Source organism: Globicephala melas, chromosome 15 (assembly GCF_963455315.2).
Source record: "Globicephala melas chromosome 15, mGloMel1.2, whole genome shotgun sequence".
Lineage (NCBI taxonomy): Eukaryota > Metazoa > Chordata > Mammalia > Artiodactyla > Delphinidae > Globicephala > Globicephala melas.
The window spans coordinates 64,278,804-64,293,133 of record NC_083328.1 but is presented as its reverse complement, the minus strand read 5'-3'; the positions used below and the strand labels follow the sequence as shown (position 1 = coordinate 64,293,133).

General features: G+C 38.9%; 1 protein-coding gene across 2 annotated transcripts in view; it reads left to right on the top strand.

Moving 5' to 3' along the window:
• The window catches only part of SAMHD1 (SAM and HD domain containing deoxynucleoside triphosphate triphosphohydrolase 1), a 63,581-nt gene that overhangs the window by 41,036 nt on the left and 8,215 nt on the right, over positions 1-14,330 (top strand). For both annotated transcript variants that reach the window (XM_030830655.3, XM_030830656.3), the window contains 2 exons: positions 8,440-8,579; positions 9,366-9,461. In XM_030830655.3, coding sequence (XP_030686515.1) covers positions 8,440-8,579; positions 9,366-9,461 — 236 coding nt within the window. The remainder of the gene's footprint in view (positions 1-8,439; positions 8,580-9,365; positions 9,462-14,330) is intronic.

The following is a 14,330-nucleotide window of genomic DNA, read 5'->3' as shown; positions in this document are numbered from 1 at the left end:
ATATTGATTCTTCCAATCCAAGAACATGATATATCTCTCCATCAGTTGGTATCATCTTTAATTTCTTTCCTCAGTGTCTTATAGTTTGCTGCATACAGGTCTTTTGTCTCCTTAGGTAGGTTTATTCCTAGGTATTTTATTCTTTTTGTTGCAGTGGTAAATGGGAGTGTTTCCTTAATTTCTCTTTCAGATTTTTCATCATTAGTGTATAGGGATGCAAGAGAATTCTGTGCATTAATTTTGTATCCTGCTGCTTTACCAAATTCATTGATTAGCTCTAGTAGTTTTCTAGTAGCATCTTTAGGATTCTCTATGTATAGTATCATGTCATCTGCAAACAGTGACACTTTTAGTTCTTCTTTTCCAATTTGGATTCCTTTTATTTCTTTTTCTTCTCTGATTGCTGTGGCTAAAACTTCCAATACTATGTTGAATAATAGTGGTAAGAGTGGGCAACCTTGTCTTGCTCCTGGTCTTAGTGGAAATGGTTTCAGGTTTTCAGCATTGAGAACAATGTTGGCTGTGGGTTTGTCATACATGACCTTTATTATGTTGAGGTAAGTTCGCTTTATGGCTACTTTCTGGAGGGTTTTTATCATAAGTGTTGAATTTTGTCAAAAGCTTTTTCTGCATCTATTGAGATGATCATATGGTTTTTCTCCTTCAATTTGTTAATATGGTTTATCACATTGATTGATTTGCGTATATTGAAGAATCGTTGCATTCCTGGGATAAACCCCACTTGATCATGGTGTATGATCCTTTTAATGTGCTGTTGGATTCTGTTTGCTAGTATTTTGTTGAGGATTTTTGCATCTATGTTCATCAGTGATATTGGCCTATAGTTTTCTTTTTTTGTGACATCTTTGTCTGGTTTTGGTATCAGGGTGACAGTGGACTTGTAGAATGAGTTTGGGAGTGTTCCTCCCTCTGCTATATTTTGGAAGAGTTTGAGAAGGATAGGTGTTAGCTCTTCTCTAAATGTTTGATAGAATTTGCCTGTGAAGCCATCTGGTCCTGGGCTTTTGTTTGTTGGGAGATTTTTAATCACAGTTTCAATTTCAGTGTTTGTGATTGGTGTGCTTATATTTTCTGTTTCTTCCTGGTTCAGTCTCAGAAGGTTGTGCTTTTCTAAGAGTTTGTCCATTTCTTCCGGGTTGTCCGTTTTATTGGCATATAGTTGCTTGTAATAATCTCTCATGATCCTTTTTGTTTCTGCAGTGTCAGTTGTTACTTCTCCTTTTTCATTTCTAATTCTCTTGATTTGAGTCTTCTTCCTTTTTTTCTTGATAAGTCTGGCTAATGGCTATCAATTTTGTTTATCCTCTCAAAGAACCAGCTTTCACTTTTATTGATCTTTGCTATCATTTCCTTCATTTCTTTTTCATTTATTTCTGATCTGATCTTTATGATTTCTTTCCTTCTGCTAACTTTGGGGTTTTTTGTTCTTCTTTCTATATTTGCTTTAGGTATAAAATTAGGTTGTTTATTTGAGATGTTTCTTGTTTCTTGAGGTAGGATTGTATTGCTATAAACTTTCCTCTTAGAACTGCTTTTGCTGCATCTCATAGGTTTTGGGTCATCATGTTTTCATTGACATTTGTTTCTAGGTATTTTTTGATTACCTCTTTGATTTCTTCAGTGATCTCTTGGTTATTTAGCAGTATATTGTTTAGCCTCCATATGTTTGTATTTTTTACAGATTTTTTCCTGTAAGTGATATCTAGTCTCATGGCATTGTAGTCAGAAAAGATACTTGATACGATTTCAATTTTCTTAAATTTAGCAAGGCTTGATTTGTGACCCAAGATTTGATCTATCCTGGAGAATGTTCCATGAGCACTTGAGAGGAAAGTGTATTCTGTTGTTTTGGAATGGGATGTCCTATAAATATCAATTAAGTCCATCTTTTTTAATGTATCATTTAAATCTTGTGTTTCCTTATTTATTTTCATTTTGGATGATCTGTCCATTGGTTAAAGTGGGGTGTTAAAGTCCCCTACTATTATTGTGTTGCTGTCGATTTCCCCTTTTATGGCTGTTAGCAGTTGCCTTATGTATAGAGGTGCTCCTGTGTTGGGTGCATAAATATTTACAATTGTTATATCTTCTTCTTGGATTGATCCCTTGATCATTATGTAGTGTCCTTCCTTGTCTCTTGTAACATTCTTTATTTTATCTGATATGAGAATTGCTACTCCAGCTTTCTTTAGATTTCCATTTGCATGGAATATCTTTTGCCATCCCCTCACTTTCAGTCTGTATGTGTCCCTAGGTCTGAAGTGGGTCTCTTGTAGACAACATATATACGGGTCATGTTTTTGTATCCATTCAGCCAGTCTATGTCTTTTGGTTGGAGCATTTAATGCATTTACATTTAAGGTAGCTATTGATATGTATGTTCCTATGACCATTTTCTTAATTGTCTTGTGTTTGTTATTGTAGGTGTTTTCCTTCTCTTGTGTTTCCTGCCTAGGGAAGTTCCTTTAGCATTTGTTGTAAAGCTGGTTTGGTGGTGCTGAATTCTCTTAGCTCTTGCTTGTCTGTAAAGGTTTTAATTTCTCTGTCGAATCTGAATGAGAACCTTGCTGGGTACAGTAATCTTGGTTGTAGGTTTTTGCCTTTCATCACTTTAAATATGTCCTGCCTCCCTTCTGGCTTGCGGAGTTTCTGCTGAAAGATCAGCTGTTAACCTTATGGGGATTCCCTTGTATGTTATTTGTTGCTTTTCCCTTGCTGCTTTTAATATTTTTTCTTTGTATTTAATTTTTGATCATTTGATTAATATGTGTTTTGGCATGTTTCTCCTTGGATTTATCCTATATGGGACTCTCTGCACTTCCTGGACTTGATTGACTATTTGCTTACCCATATTAGGGAAGTTTTCAACTATAATCTCTTCAGATATTTTCTCAGTCCCTTTCTGTTTCTCTTCTTCTTCTGGGACCCCCTATAATTTGAACGTTGGTGCATTTAATGTTGTCCCAGAGGTCTCTGAGACTGTCCTTAATTCTTTTCATTCTTTTTTATTTATTGTGCTCTGTTGTAGTTATTTCCATTATTTTATCTTCCAGGTCACTTTTCCGTTCTTCTGCCTCAGTTATTCTGGTATTGATTCCTTCTAGAGAATTTTTAATTTCATTTATTGTGTTGTTCATCATTGTTTGTTTGCTCTTTAGTTCTTTTAGGTCCTTGTTAAACGTTTCTTGTATTTTCTCCATTCTATTTCCAAGATTTTAGATCACCTGTACTATCATTACTCTGAATTCTTTTTCAGGTAGACTGCCTATTTCCTCTTCATTTATTTGGTCTGGTGGGTTTTTACCTTGCTCCTTCATCTGCTGTGTATTTCTTTGTCTTCTCATTTTGCTTAACTTACTGTGTTTGGGGTCTCCTTTTCACAGGCTGCAGGTTCGTAGTTTCTCTTGTTTTTGGTGTCTGCTCCCAGTGGGTAAGGTCGGTGCAGTGGGTTGTGTAGGCTTCGTGGTGGAGTGGACTGGTGCCGGTGTTCTGGTGGATGAGGCTGGATCTTGTCTTTCTGGTGGGCAGGACTGCATTTGATGGTGTGTTTTAGGGTGTCTGTGATCTTATTATGATTTTAGGCAGCCTCTCTGCTAATGGGTGGGATTGTGTTCCTGTCTTGCAGTTGTTTAGCATAGGGTGTCCATCGCTGTAGCTTGCTGGTCATTGGGTGGAGCTGGGTCTTAGCATTGAGATGAAGATCTCTGGGAGACATTTCGCCGTTTGATATTACATGGGGCCAGGAGGTCTCTGCTGGACCAATGTCCTGAACTTGGCTCTCCCACCTCAGAGGCTCAGGCCTGACACCCAGCCAGAGCACCAGAGCATGTCAGCCAAACAGCCAGGTATGTGGGGAGTTTCTTGCCTTTGGGGAAATCTGAGGTCTTCTGCCAGCGTTCAGTAGGTGTTCTGTAGGAGTTGTTCCACATGTAGATGTAGTTTTGATGTATAAGTGGGGAGGAAGGTGATCTCCACATCTTATTCCTCTGCCATCTTGAAGGCGCCTCCCTGGATATTTATTTTTAACTTTTGCTCATAATGAAGCAAGTGATGCTGTGTTTTAAAAAATCATCTTCAGTTTTCCTCAGAGACCAGTCCCAGCCATTCATCCTGTAACATTATATTACATTTAAATTATCTTTTGGTGAAAAGAAATGAATTCTGCATTTTATACACTTTGGGGTTAACTGACAAACCATTAAAATATCATACATTTTAATGAGGTCTTAAGTGCTCATGACAATACATAGCTCTTGCTCACCATGAAAGTTCTAGAACACCCAAACTGGTTTTTACCCCATTCGGTAAGATGAGTTCACTGATCACATACTTGGATGTTGTAACAATGTCAAAAATCCCAGACAAGAAATTAGGTTACATTTTTGTGCTTTATCTGCCAGAGTATGGGAGAACAAGCATATAGCCTTTCCAGCTTTCATCATTTCAGACAGGGATCATTGTAGTTTTCTTGCGTATTATTCTGAGCAGTCATATAATCCTTATTGTCCTTAACTACATGACCTTGAAGGAATAGGACCATGTGAGAGCCTTCCTTACTTTTGCTGCATTTCCAAAAGCAACTCACCTTATCTTTACTTTAAAAATCTCCACTTCTTTTTTTAAATCAATTTGCTTTTATTTATCTATTTGATTGCACCAGCTCCTTAGTTGTGACAGGCAGGCTTCTTATTTGCGGCCTGCATGTGGGATCTTGTTCCCTGACGAGGGATCGAACCCGGGACCCCTCCACTGGGAGCTCAGAGTCTTATCCACTGTGCCACCAGGGCAGTCCCAAATCTTCACTTCTTATTTTTAAATTTTTTAGAATGTTTTTTCACATTTTGGGGGTAAGTGTTGAAAATATATAGCAATGTTGAAAGAATTTTACAGTTAAAACCTGTATACTCACCACCTAAATTCTAGCATTTACTGGACTTGCTTTATCACATATTTATTACCTACCATCCCTCTACCCATTTATTAATCTATCTAAGGTTTGATGCCTTTTAAAGTAAATTTCAGACGTCAGTATACTTTACCCTAACTCCTTCAGCATGCAGATTAACTAAAGTTCACTAATTGTTTATAGATTTTTTTCTTTTGATGTAAAAGTTACATGCAATTTGTATAAATGTAAAAATGGTAAGTGTAACATTTGCTAAACAAATGCAGGACACAGAACCTTATCTTCTCCTTAGAAAATTCCCTCATGCCCTGTCCCAGTCAATTCCTGTCCCTACCTCACCCCGAGAAGCAACCTATTTGCCTGTGCTAGACTTTTATATCAATGGAATCATACCATATGTATTCTTCTGTGTAAGGCTTCTTTCACTCAGCATTATGTATTTCAGATTTATCCAGATTGCATGTACCAGTAGTTCATTCCTTTTCATTGCTGAGTAGTAGTCTATCATATGAATATGCTGTTTCTTTATCTGTTCTCACTGCTTCCTAAATTCCTATTTCTAATGGATGTTTCAGCTTATCTGGATGTAGCTATGTTAAGCATTGCAAATGTTATGACCACTGTCTTAAGTAACCATTTTCTAAATGCTAATACATTTAGCAAATACCAATGCTAAACCTTGGTCTTTATCCCTCAATATTCCTAAGCAATAGGTGGACCGTACCCCTTCCCTCCCTTTCCCTGCAAGACCCTACCCCCAAATCCCTTAATTAAATTGAGGTCTTAGAATGTTAAATTCAAAAGAACCTTAGAGATCATCTGCTTAAAACCCCTCAAATGAGGAAACAGGCCAAATGAGGGAAAGCAACTTATCCTAAAAAATGGCAAAGCTGAACTCAAACCAAGTCTTCTGATCCCAAGTTGAATGTTGTTTACACTATTTTAGTGATATTTTAGTCATTAAATTTAATAGACAAGCAGTTCACTTTTGTACATGACTCTTCTGAAAACATGTACGTAGAACAAATAGAACTCTCGTACATGGCTGGTGGGAATGCAGGTGGTACAGCCACTTGGGAAAAGTTGAGCATTTTCTTTTAAACATATATGTATCCTGTGATCCAGTAATCCTTCTTTTACCCATTTAGCCAACAGAAATGAAAATATAAGTCCACCCCAAAACCTGTACCTGGTAGAATAAGATGAAAGGCATAAGAAGAGTATCAGTTGAGTTCCATGGGGTTCAAAGAGGAATTACATCTCTGGTTTGGAAGAATTAGGGAAGGTTTCACAATCAGGTGCCTTTTGAGATGAACCTCAGGGATTAGACGGGCCTTCAGGAAGTGAGATTCTGTCATGGGGAAAAGCATTTCTTTAATTCACCTGGGAATAGGGTAGATAAAAGCATGGATAAGAAAAGCGTGGTCTTGTTTTTTGTTGTTGTTGCTGTTGTTTTTTATTGGGGTAGAGTTGTTTTACAATGTTGTTAGTTTCTACTGTACAACTAAGTGGAATTCCCTGTGCTGTACTGCAGGTTCTCATTAGTTATATATTTTATACGTATTAGTGTATATATGTCAATCCCAATCTCCCAGTTCATCCCACCCCTGGTCTTGTTTATGTTAAAATAAAATTGTTCTGTTTTTCATACTGTGCGTATAATGTGTAAAGGAATAATGAAAACTAAAGATGGAGAGAGGGGTTTGTAGACAGCATCACTGAGAGGGTGAGGAATGTGTTAACCGTGGATTGGTACTTATATTTGTGGGTGACGTGAATGACATAGACTACTAATATTTTATTTTGCCAAGAAAAGGCATTTTAATAAAACTCACTTTGCAAAATGCGGTGATTGATTCAATGAACGATTATCGATGAATGCTAAACCATTGGTTGACAACTTATTGGGATAGTCAGACTCTCTCAAAATATTACCCTGCAGATTGTTAATTACAAAGGGAAAGATACATTTATAACAGAGAAATTCGGGGCGGGGTGGTGGTTATTGCTTTAACCAACTGTTGGAACTTAACATAACCCATAAATATAACAAAGCTCATTATGTGACTTGTGATGTGATGCACTGAGCCAAGCTCTTATATAGTGTTCTTAGATGTTGTAACACTTATACAGTGTTCTCGACAACAGTGTTCTCCTTGAATCTAATGGTGAAGAAGCAGTCGAACAAGTTCAAAGTCCGGGACATTTTACATAATGACTGCCTGAACTTTTCTAAAATGTCAACATCGTGAAAGAAGTCAGGGAAATTATCCTAGTTCTAGATGGGAGGAGACTATAAAACACGATAACTAATGTCATCCATAATACTTGATTGGTTTCTCTAAACAGCAACAAAAATTCATAAATTGCATTATTGGAACAATTAAGCAAATTCAGATATAGATTGTATGTCAGATATTTTTATATCAGTATTAAATTTCTTGGCATGATTGTGGTTATGTTGGGGGACGTTCTTGTTCTTGGAAGGTACATGCTGAAGTATTTAGGAGTGAAAGGTATTGATGTCTGTAATTTTCAAATGTTTCCTCAAAAATTTATGTGCATACACACGGAGAGAGTGTTTGCATATGTGGGAAAATGTTAACAGTGGATAAATTTCGGTGAAAGGTATTTTATTTTGAAATTTCCAAAATAAAAAGTTGGAAGAAAAAGAAAGAAGGAAAATAAACTACCTTCTATCATCATGGAATGAAACTTTTAAAAACTTTTTTTATTTCTTTTTTGTGGCCATACTGCGAGGCTTGAGGGATCTTAGTTCCCCGACCAGGGGTCAAACCTAGGCCCTGGCTGTGAAAGCACAGAGTCCTAACCACAGGACTGCCAGGGAATTCCCTTAAAAACTTATTATTAAGGAAATTTACATCACTTAGCCTCATCACTTAGCTGCAGCAATTATCAACGCATGACAATTTTGCTTCATCCCTTCACCCCATCAGACCCTGGGCCATTTTGAAGCAGATCTCAGACATAATTTTGTAATCCTTAAGTATCATTCTCTTTAAAAAAACATAATATAGGGACTTCCCTGGTGGTTCAGTGGTTAAGACTCTGAGCTCCCAGTGCCGGGGGCCTGGGTTCCATCCCTGGTCAGGGAACTAGATCCCGCATGCTGCAACTAAGACCTGACGCAGCCAAATAAATAAAAATAAATAAATAATTTTTAAAAACCAACATAACAATAAATTAATACACCCCTTTGTACCTAAAACCCAGTCTCAAGTCATCAACTCCAGTGCAGTCTTGTCTCATCTCTCCCCTTTCCCGCTATTAGATTACCTTGAAGCAAATATGAGACATTGACTGCAACACTTTTACAAAGATTTTTTCACTCCAGGCTTTAAAATTTTTTTTCACATTGTTATAATCATAGTGTACCTACGTTTGTAAACTGAAATCATTTCAGACGATGTATGAGTTATACAGCAATGTATGAGTCTTTTAAAATTTTGTTTTTTCATTTTAATGTAACTGAAATTTCATCAAATTGGCAGATAACATTTTTCTGGAGATTTTATACTCTGCTGATCCCAAATTGGATGCTGCACGAGCGATTTTAAAGAAAATTGAATGCCGTAATCTATACAAGTTTGTGGGTGAGACTCAGCCTATAGGAAAAATAAAGATTAAAAGGGTAAGTTGAAAGGTCCTCTGACCCCCAGGAGGAAACCATTAGCCCATCACAATACCACGACTGTATTCTAAGCCCTTTACACGTTCTCACTTAATCTTCACATCAGTCTTCTGAGCCCTGCCCTGCAGATGAAGAAACCGAGGCTTGGGAGAGATTAAATAATTTGCCTTTGGAAGCACAGTTAGTGAGCCAGGATTCAAAGCCAGGTCTCATTTACTCCAAAACCTTTACTCTCTCATGTCAGAAGTGAGAGGGGAGCCTCAAATTTTGTCTAGACCCAAAGGCAAGAAAATGAATGTGAGTAAAAGGGGCCTCAAAATGAGGTATCTGCATGAGCTTCTTTGACACTCTAAGGACCTGCTTTAACTACTTCCTTCTTTGGCAGACTATCAGGTTCTCGCAGATGGTGCTTGCTTGCCTTCTTTAGTTCAGTTATCAGTTATCTCTCCTGCTTGTTGAAGGGTTTTCTCTTTGCCAGAAAGCGCATAACAAAAGCCACACTGATAACCACACCCCGCCTCATGATACTTCCTTGGGTCACACTTTACTTCTTGTTTTACTAACACGTTAATGCCACATTTTTTTCAATGTGAAATGCTGTTATGAAAATCGCACTATTGTGATTTGATTAAAAGATGGCATAGGCAGAAACCATATATTTGTTAGGGAAATCTCTACCCACTTTTTTTGGTAAAGTGCTGTTTTTAGAGAAGGAACCTCTTTGTGACACAAACACTGTAGAATGAAGAACTGGAGTTCTAACATGAGGAGCCTCGTCTTTTCTAGGAAAACTACGAAAGCCTTCCGAAAGGGGTCGCCAGTGCTAAACCCAGTGACATGGTGCTAGAACCTGAACTGAAGGCTGAAGATTTCATAGTGGATGTAAGTAGTTAGTCCAATAACATACTAAGCAAAGAATTTATTTAAAATAAAGCACCGCTACCCCCCCTCATTATAACAGTAGTACATGTTCATTATAGAAAATTTGGAAAATACAGAAAGATGGAAGAAAGAGAATCACCTGTGATATCACAGAAAAAAACTAACATTAAGCAGTTTTAAAACCTTCTTTGACATTTTTATGTCAATATTGTAAATATTTTTATGTAATTGTGGTCATGTCATTAATAGAATGTTGTATATAGTGATTTTTGAATGTTTTCTTGATCAAAAAAATAATACATACCAATAATATTTTAATTGCACACACACACAAAAGAAAAAGTTAAGACTTTTTGACTCCTATTTTCATAGAGGATGTAGTGTCTTCTTGTATCCTAATGAGGATGCCAAACGGCTTTCTCACATTTTCTTGTTTCCTCTAAGAAATTCTTTTCAGGGTTCTACTCCTCTGAAATCTCAGGACAGTGTTCTCTGTGTATTTTTTCCATAAGCCTCTCATTTGTTATTCTCTTGCTGATGCATCTTTGAGCAAAAGGCAATCTCTCCATAACCATTCTTTGCCGAGGGACACAGTGAGTGAACTGCCCTTGGACCCTCTCTCTATTCACTTGACTGCGTGATGAAGTGCCTCAGATCTGCAGATCAGGCTGCAGTTTCCTGTTTCATTAGATGAGGTTCCACCAGAATAAAGGGATCTCACATCCTGACTTCCTGAGGCTCTGAAAGGCTTCACTCTCCAGAATGTTATCCCTGGGCTCCCACGTGTCTGCCCTTTGCCCTCAGTGCAGGCATTACTCCTAGTCGGTCCCCCACCTCCCCATCTCCCAATGGATAGAGGATCAGAGGTACTTCAGGTGGCTGCCATGCATAGGAGAAGATGACATACACATGGCCAATAGACATGAAAGAAGTTTAACTTTCTTGTTAACCTATAGGCAAATTGATGCAACGAGTTTTTTGATTATCAGACGTATAAGATAAAAAAATTTTTATAAGATTTTGTGATAATAAAGGTATGTGAAAATGGGAGTGTAAATTGATACAAGAGACCAAACTAGGGTCAATTTTAACTGACCCAGCAGTTTCATTCTGGGGATTTGTCCAAAGGAGGTGATCAGTTTTTCAAAAAAAAGCACAAATATATTTATTGTGGCTTTATTATAGTGTGAAATTAGGGGAAAAATGTGTATGTCTTTTTTTTTTTTTTTGGCCATGCCACATGGCATGTGGGATCTTAGTTCCCCAACCAGGGATCGAACTCGTGCCCCTTGCATTGAGAGCGTGGAGTCTCAAGCACTGGACCACCAGGGAAGTCCCTATATATGTCTCTCAATAGGAAATTCAGTGGAATAATGCAAACATTAAAAGTTGTTTTTAACATCAAAAGATGTTTATAATAAGTGAAAAAAAGTACGTACAGAATGATTTTGTTTCTTTAAATGTATATACATTACATTTAAATATGTGTGTGCAGTGAACATATTGAAAAAATTTTGGATATATTAATAGTAAAATGTTAACACTGTTTCTACCCGAGTGGTGGAATTGCAGGTGATTTTTTTTTTTTTTACAGTGAGTATGGTACAAGAGTTTCATAATCTGAAACTCTTTCCATTTTAAGATGGGTAAAGCCTATCTGTATTCTGAGAAAGCAATAAAATTGCTAATTAAATGTCTTATCATGAATTAGCATCTAGTTATAGCTTGACAGTGTAATATATTTACGTGGTGCATCTTACCATACATGGCCCCTTTGGGGACTGTATGTAGTAACTTTTATGATTATGTAATGGGCTATAAAACGTAATGTACTATTTAGAATTAAAGATTCATTGTTGTTGGTCTGTAGCTACTTTTTTACTCTTGAGTCCTTGGTTAAGCACGGGATCTCTGTATAACATTGCCCTTCTGGAAAATAATGGTTTTATCAAATCTGCTTTAAGGAGGAATTTACAGTTATGCATTATGAAGAAAATAGGGCTTGCCTTTTATTACTATTCTAAAGCCAAGGAAGTAAATACCGAAGAGGTAGTGGCACTTAGATTGTTGAAAATTTGACTAGTGTTCATGCCTTAGCACGATGGGTAAAATGTCAGTGCTGCAGCAGGTCCCGCCCTTATGAAACAACACCCAGGAGAGAGACCTGTGACAGCACCAGCCCTGGGACCGTGGGGAGGACTGAGCAATTTTCCCTCACAGATAAAGGAATGCAGCTATCAAAGCCAGTAGACCATGCAGAGTGGGAGGGCTGGCCGTGTACTGCAGACCCCTGGTCTCACTTCTGGACCATGGCTGAATCTCAGATGTCCACCCTTGTCTCACAGGCCACTGGCAGCATAGCCAGCAAAGCACATATACCGGTTTTCTTCAGTCACCACTCACAGGATAAGCCCCTCTTATCATCTGTTCTTTTCTGTACCGTCATCACCACATTACTCTATTTCTTCCCCTTACTTCACTTCCAATCTCTTCCCTGTCCCAAACCTGTCCCTGGAGCCCTTTGGAATTTCCACTCCGTAATTAACTAACTCCCCTCTATCTTTAGCCTCTTCTCTGACTATCTTTTTGCCTTTGTTGCAGCCTGGCTGTCCCCTGAGAGCCTGATTCCCCTGCAGCTCTTTCAGGAAAAGCACATTCCTCAGGGTCAGGAGACCTTCCTGTTCATCAGTCCTCTTGTTCCCTAGTACCACTTCAAGACCCCATGCAAGATCCCTGTTCCTCTGAGACTGACATCCTTAAACCATCTCCTGTCCTCTTGGTTGCAGGTTTTGGCATGGTGCAGAGCCTTCCACTCTACTCCGGTTCCTGCCATCATCCTTAGTGGCTTCATAGTCCACATGGCGCCAACTCTGATCTCCTTATCCTCATCTTCAGTGACCTTATCCCCTCCACCTCTGAACCTTATCAACATTTGAAAATGCCCTCCCTCTAAAAATCACTAACTGAAGCATCCCATCTCTGTCCATAAACCCCTTTCTTCCTTACTTACTTGTTCCTAGCTCATCAGGACCTCCAGTTTACTGTCTCCTGACTTTCTTCCAGCTGGTTAGTGATCTTCTATCTTTATTTCTCTCCCAATCTAACTTAGATCGTGTTTCCATTAATTCAGTCATTTTCTGCAATTACCCTCAACTCCCTCGCAAAACGCTGAATGACAGTTCATGGTCACCAACCCTAGGTGGGCCCTCTGGACTTTCTGGCAAGCTTAGTGCAATTCTCCTAGTCTCCATAGTGACTATTTCAAACCATCTTCACTCCTCCCAAATCTCCAGCCCGGCTTCCCAACCCCAACTGTATTCACTCTCAGTGACTAACTCCACTTTAGCTCTTATTTCAGAGATAAAATATAGGTTATTAGATAGGAACTCTCTCCACCTACACCGTCTGCCTCCACGTGCAGCTGTGTTCAGACTTCGCTCTGGTACAGTGGGGAAGTGTCTCTCTTCCTATCAAAAGGCTAAGGGTAACCCTTCTAATTGTGTTCCAGGCCAGGGCTGTCCAATAGAACTTCCTGTGGTGATGGAAATGGTCTGTATCTGTGCTGTCCATTTCAGTAGTGACTAGCCACACATGTCTATTGAGCACTGAAATGTGGCTGCTGCAGCTGAAGAACTAATTTTAATCTTATATTTAATGTTAATGACTTGACATTGTAAAAATCCACACATGGACAGTGGTTACCCCATTGGGCAGTGCAGCCAGAGAGCAATTTGTCTCAGAACGTCTGCAGAACCACACAGTATGCGTTCTCTCCTCTCTCTCTTTGACTTTCCCATCAGCAGTTAAACAGACTCTCATCTTAAGAAAATAACAAACCCTGCACTCCTCTTTACCCATCTTCTCTTCTTCAGGGTTAAACTCATTGAAAAGTTGTGTCCCCTTACCTTTCCTGGGTACCACAGTCCGCTTCATATTCTCCCCTCTTGCCTCTCGTAACAGCCAAACTTCCAAAAGTTGTCTTCTCTCTCATTTCTCGTCTACTTCTTTTTTGTTTTGCCTTGTTTTTTGTTTGTTTGTTTTGGCCACGCCACATGGCTTTCGGGATCTTCGTTCCTGGAACAGGGGTCGAACCCGTGCCCCCTGCACAGAGTCTTAACCACCGGCCCGCCAGGGAAGTCCCTTCTCATCTACTTCTGAACCTTTTCTCTGTCACCATCACTATACAGCTATATTTCATTTTATTGCAAGTCATTTTATTGCACTTTGCATGTATTGGAATATCTCTGACGTCTGCCTGTATTAAAACTACTGTCACTAAGATCAGCAATGACTTCAGTGCTACTAAAACCAGCAGACAAGTTTCAGTCCTCTCTGCTTCAGAGCTGTTTCTTCTGCCTGGAATTCTTTTCTTTCCTACCTAGGCCTTGTTAATTCCTGCTCACTTATTAGTAATGTCACTTTCCCAGGAAAACATTTCCAGTCATTGCCTAGGAGCCCCAGACTACTAGGTTCCCAGGTTACAAAGTTTCACAGTACCATTTGCTTTTCCTTGGTAGCTCTTATAACAAATGGTGCTAGATAATTACTTTTTTTTGGCCAGGCTGTACAGCTTGCAGGATCTTAGTTCCCTGACCAGGGATAGAATCCGGGCCCGGCAGTGAGAGCACCAAGTCCTAACCACTGGACCACCAGGGAATTCCCGATAGTTACTTTTTAAATTATTTGTTCTACCTCAGTCTAGGCCATGTGGTCTACGGGGGCTGGGATTTTATCAAGGGTCCTTGTATCTCTACACAACAGTGCCTGCCACGTGTCTATCACATAGTAGGTATTGACGTTATACCCTACTTATGTTGAAAGCACAAATACCCCTCCCACCCCACCCAGATTTCAAAGACCAATTCCCTA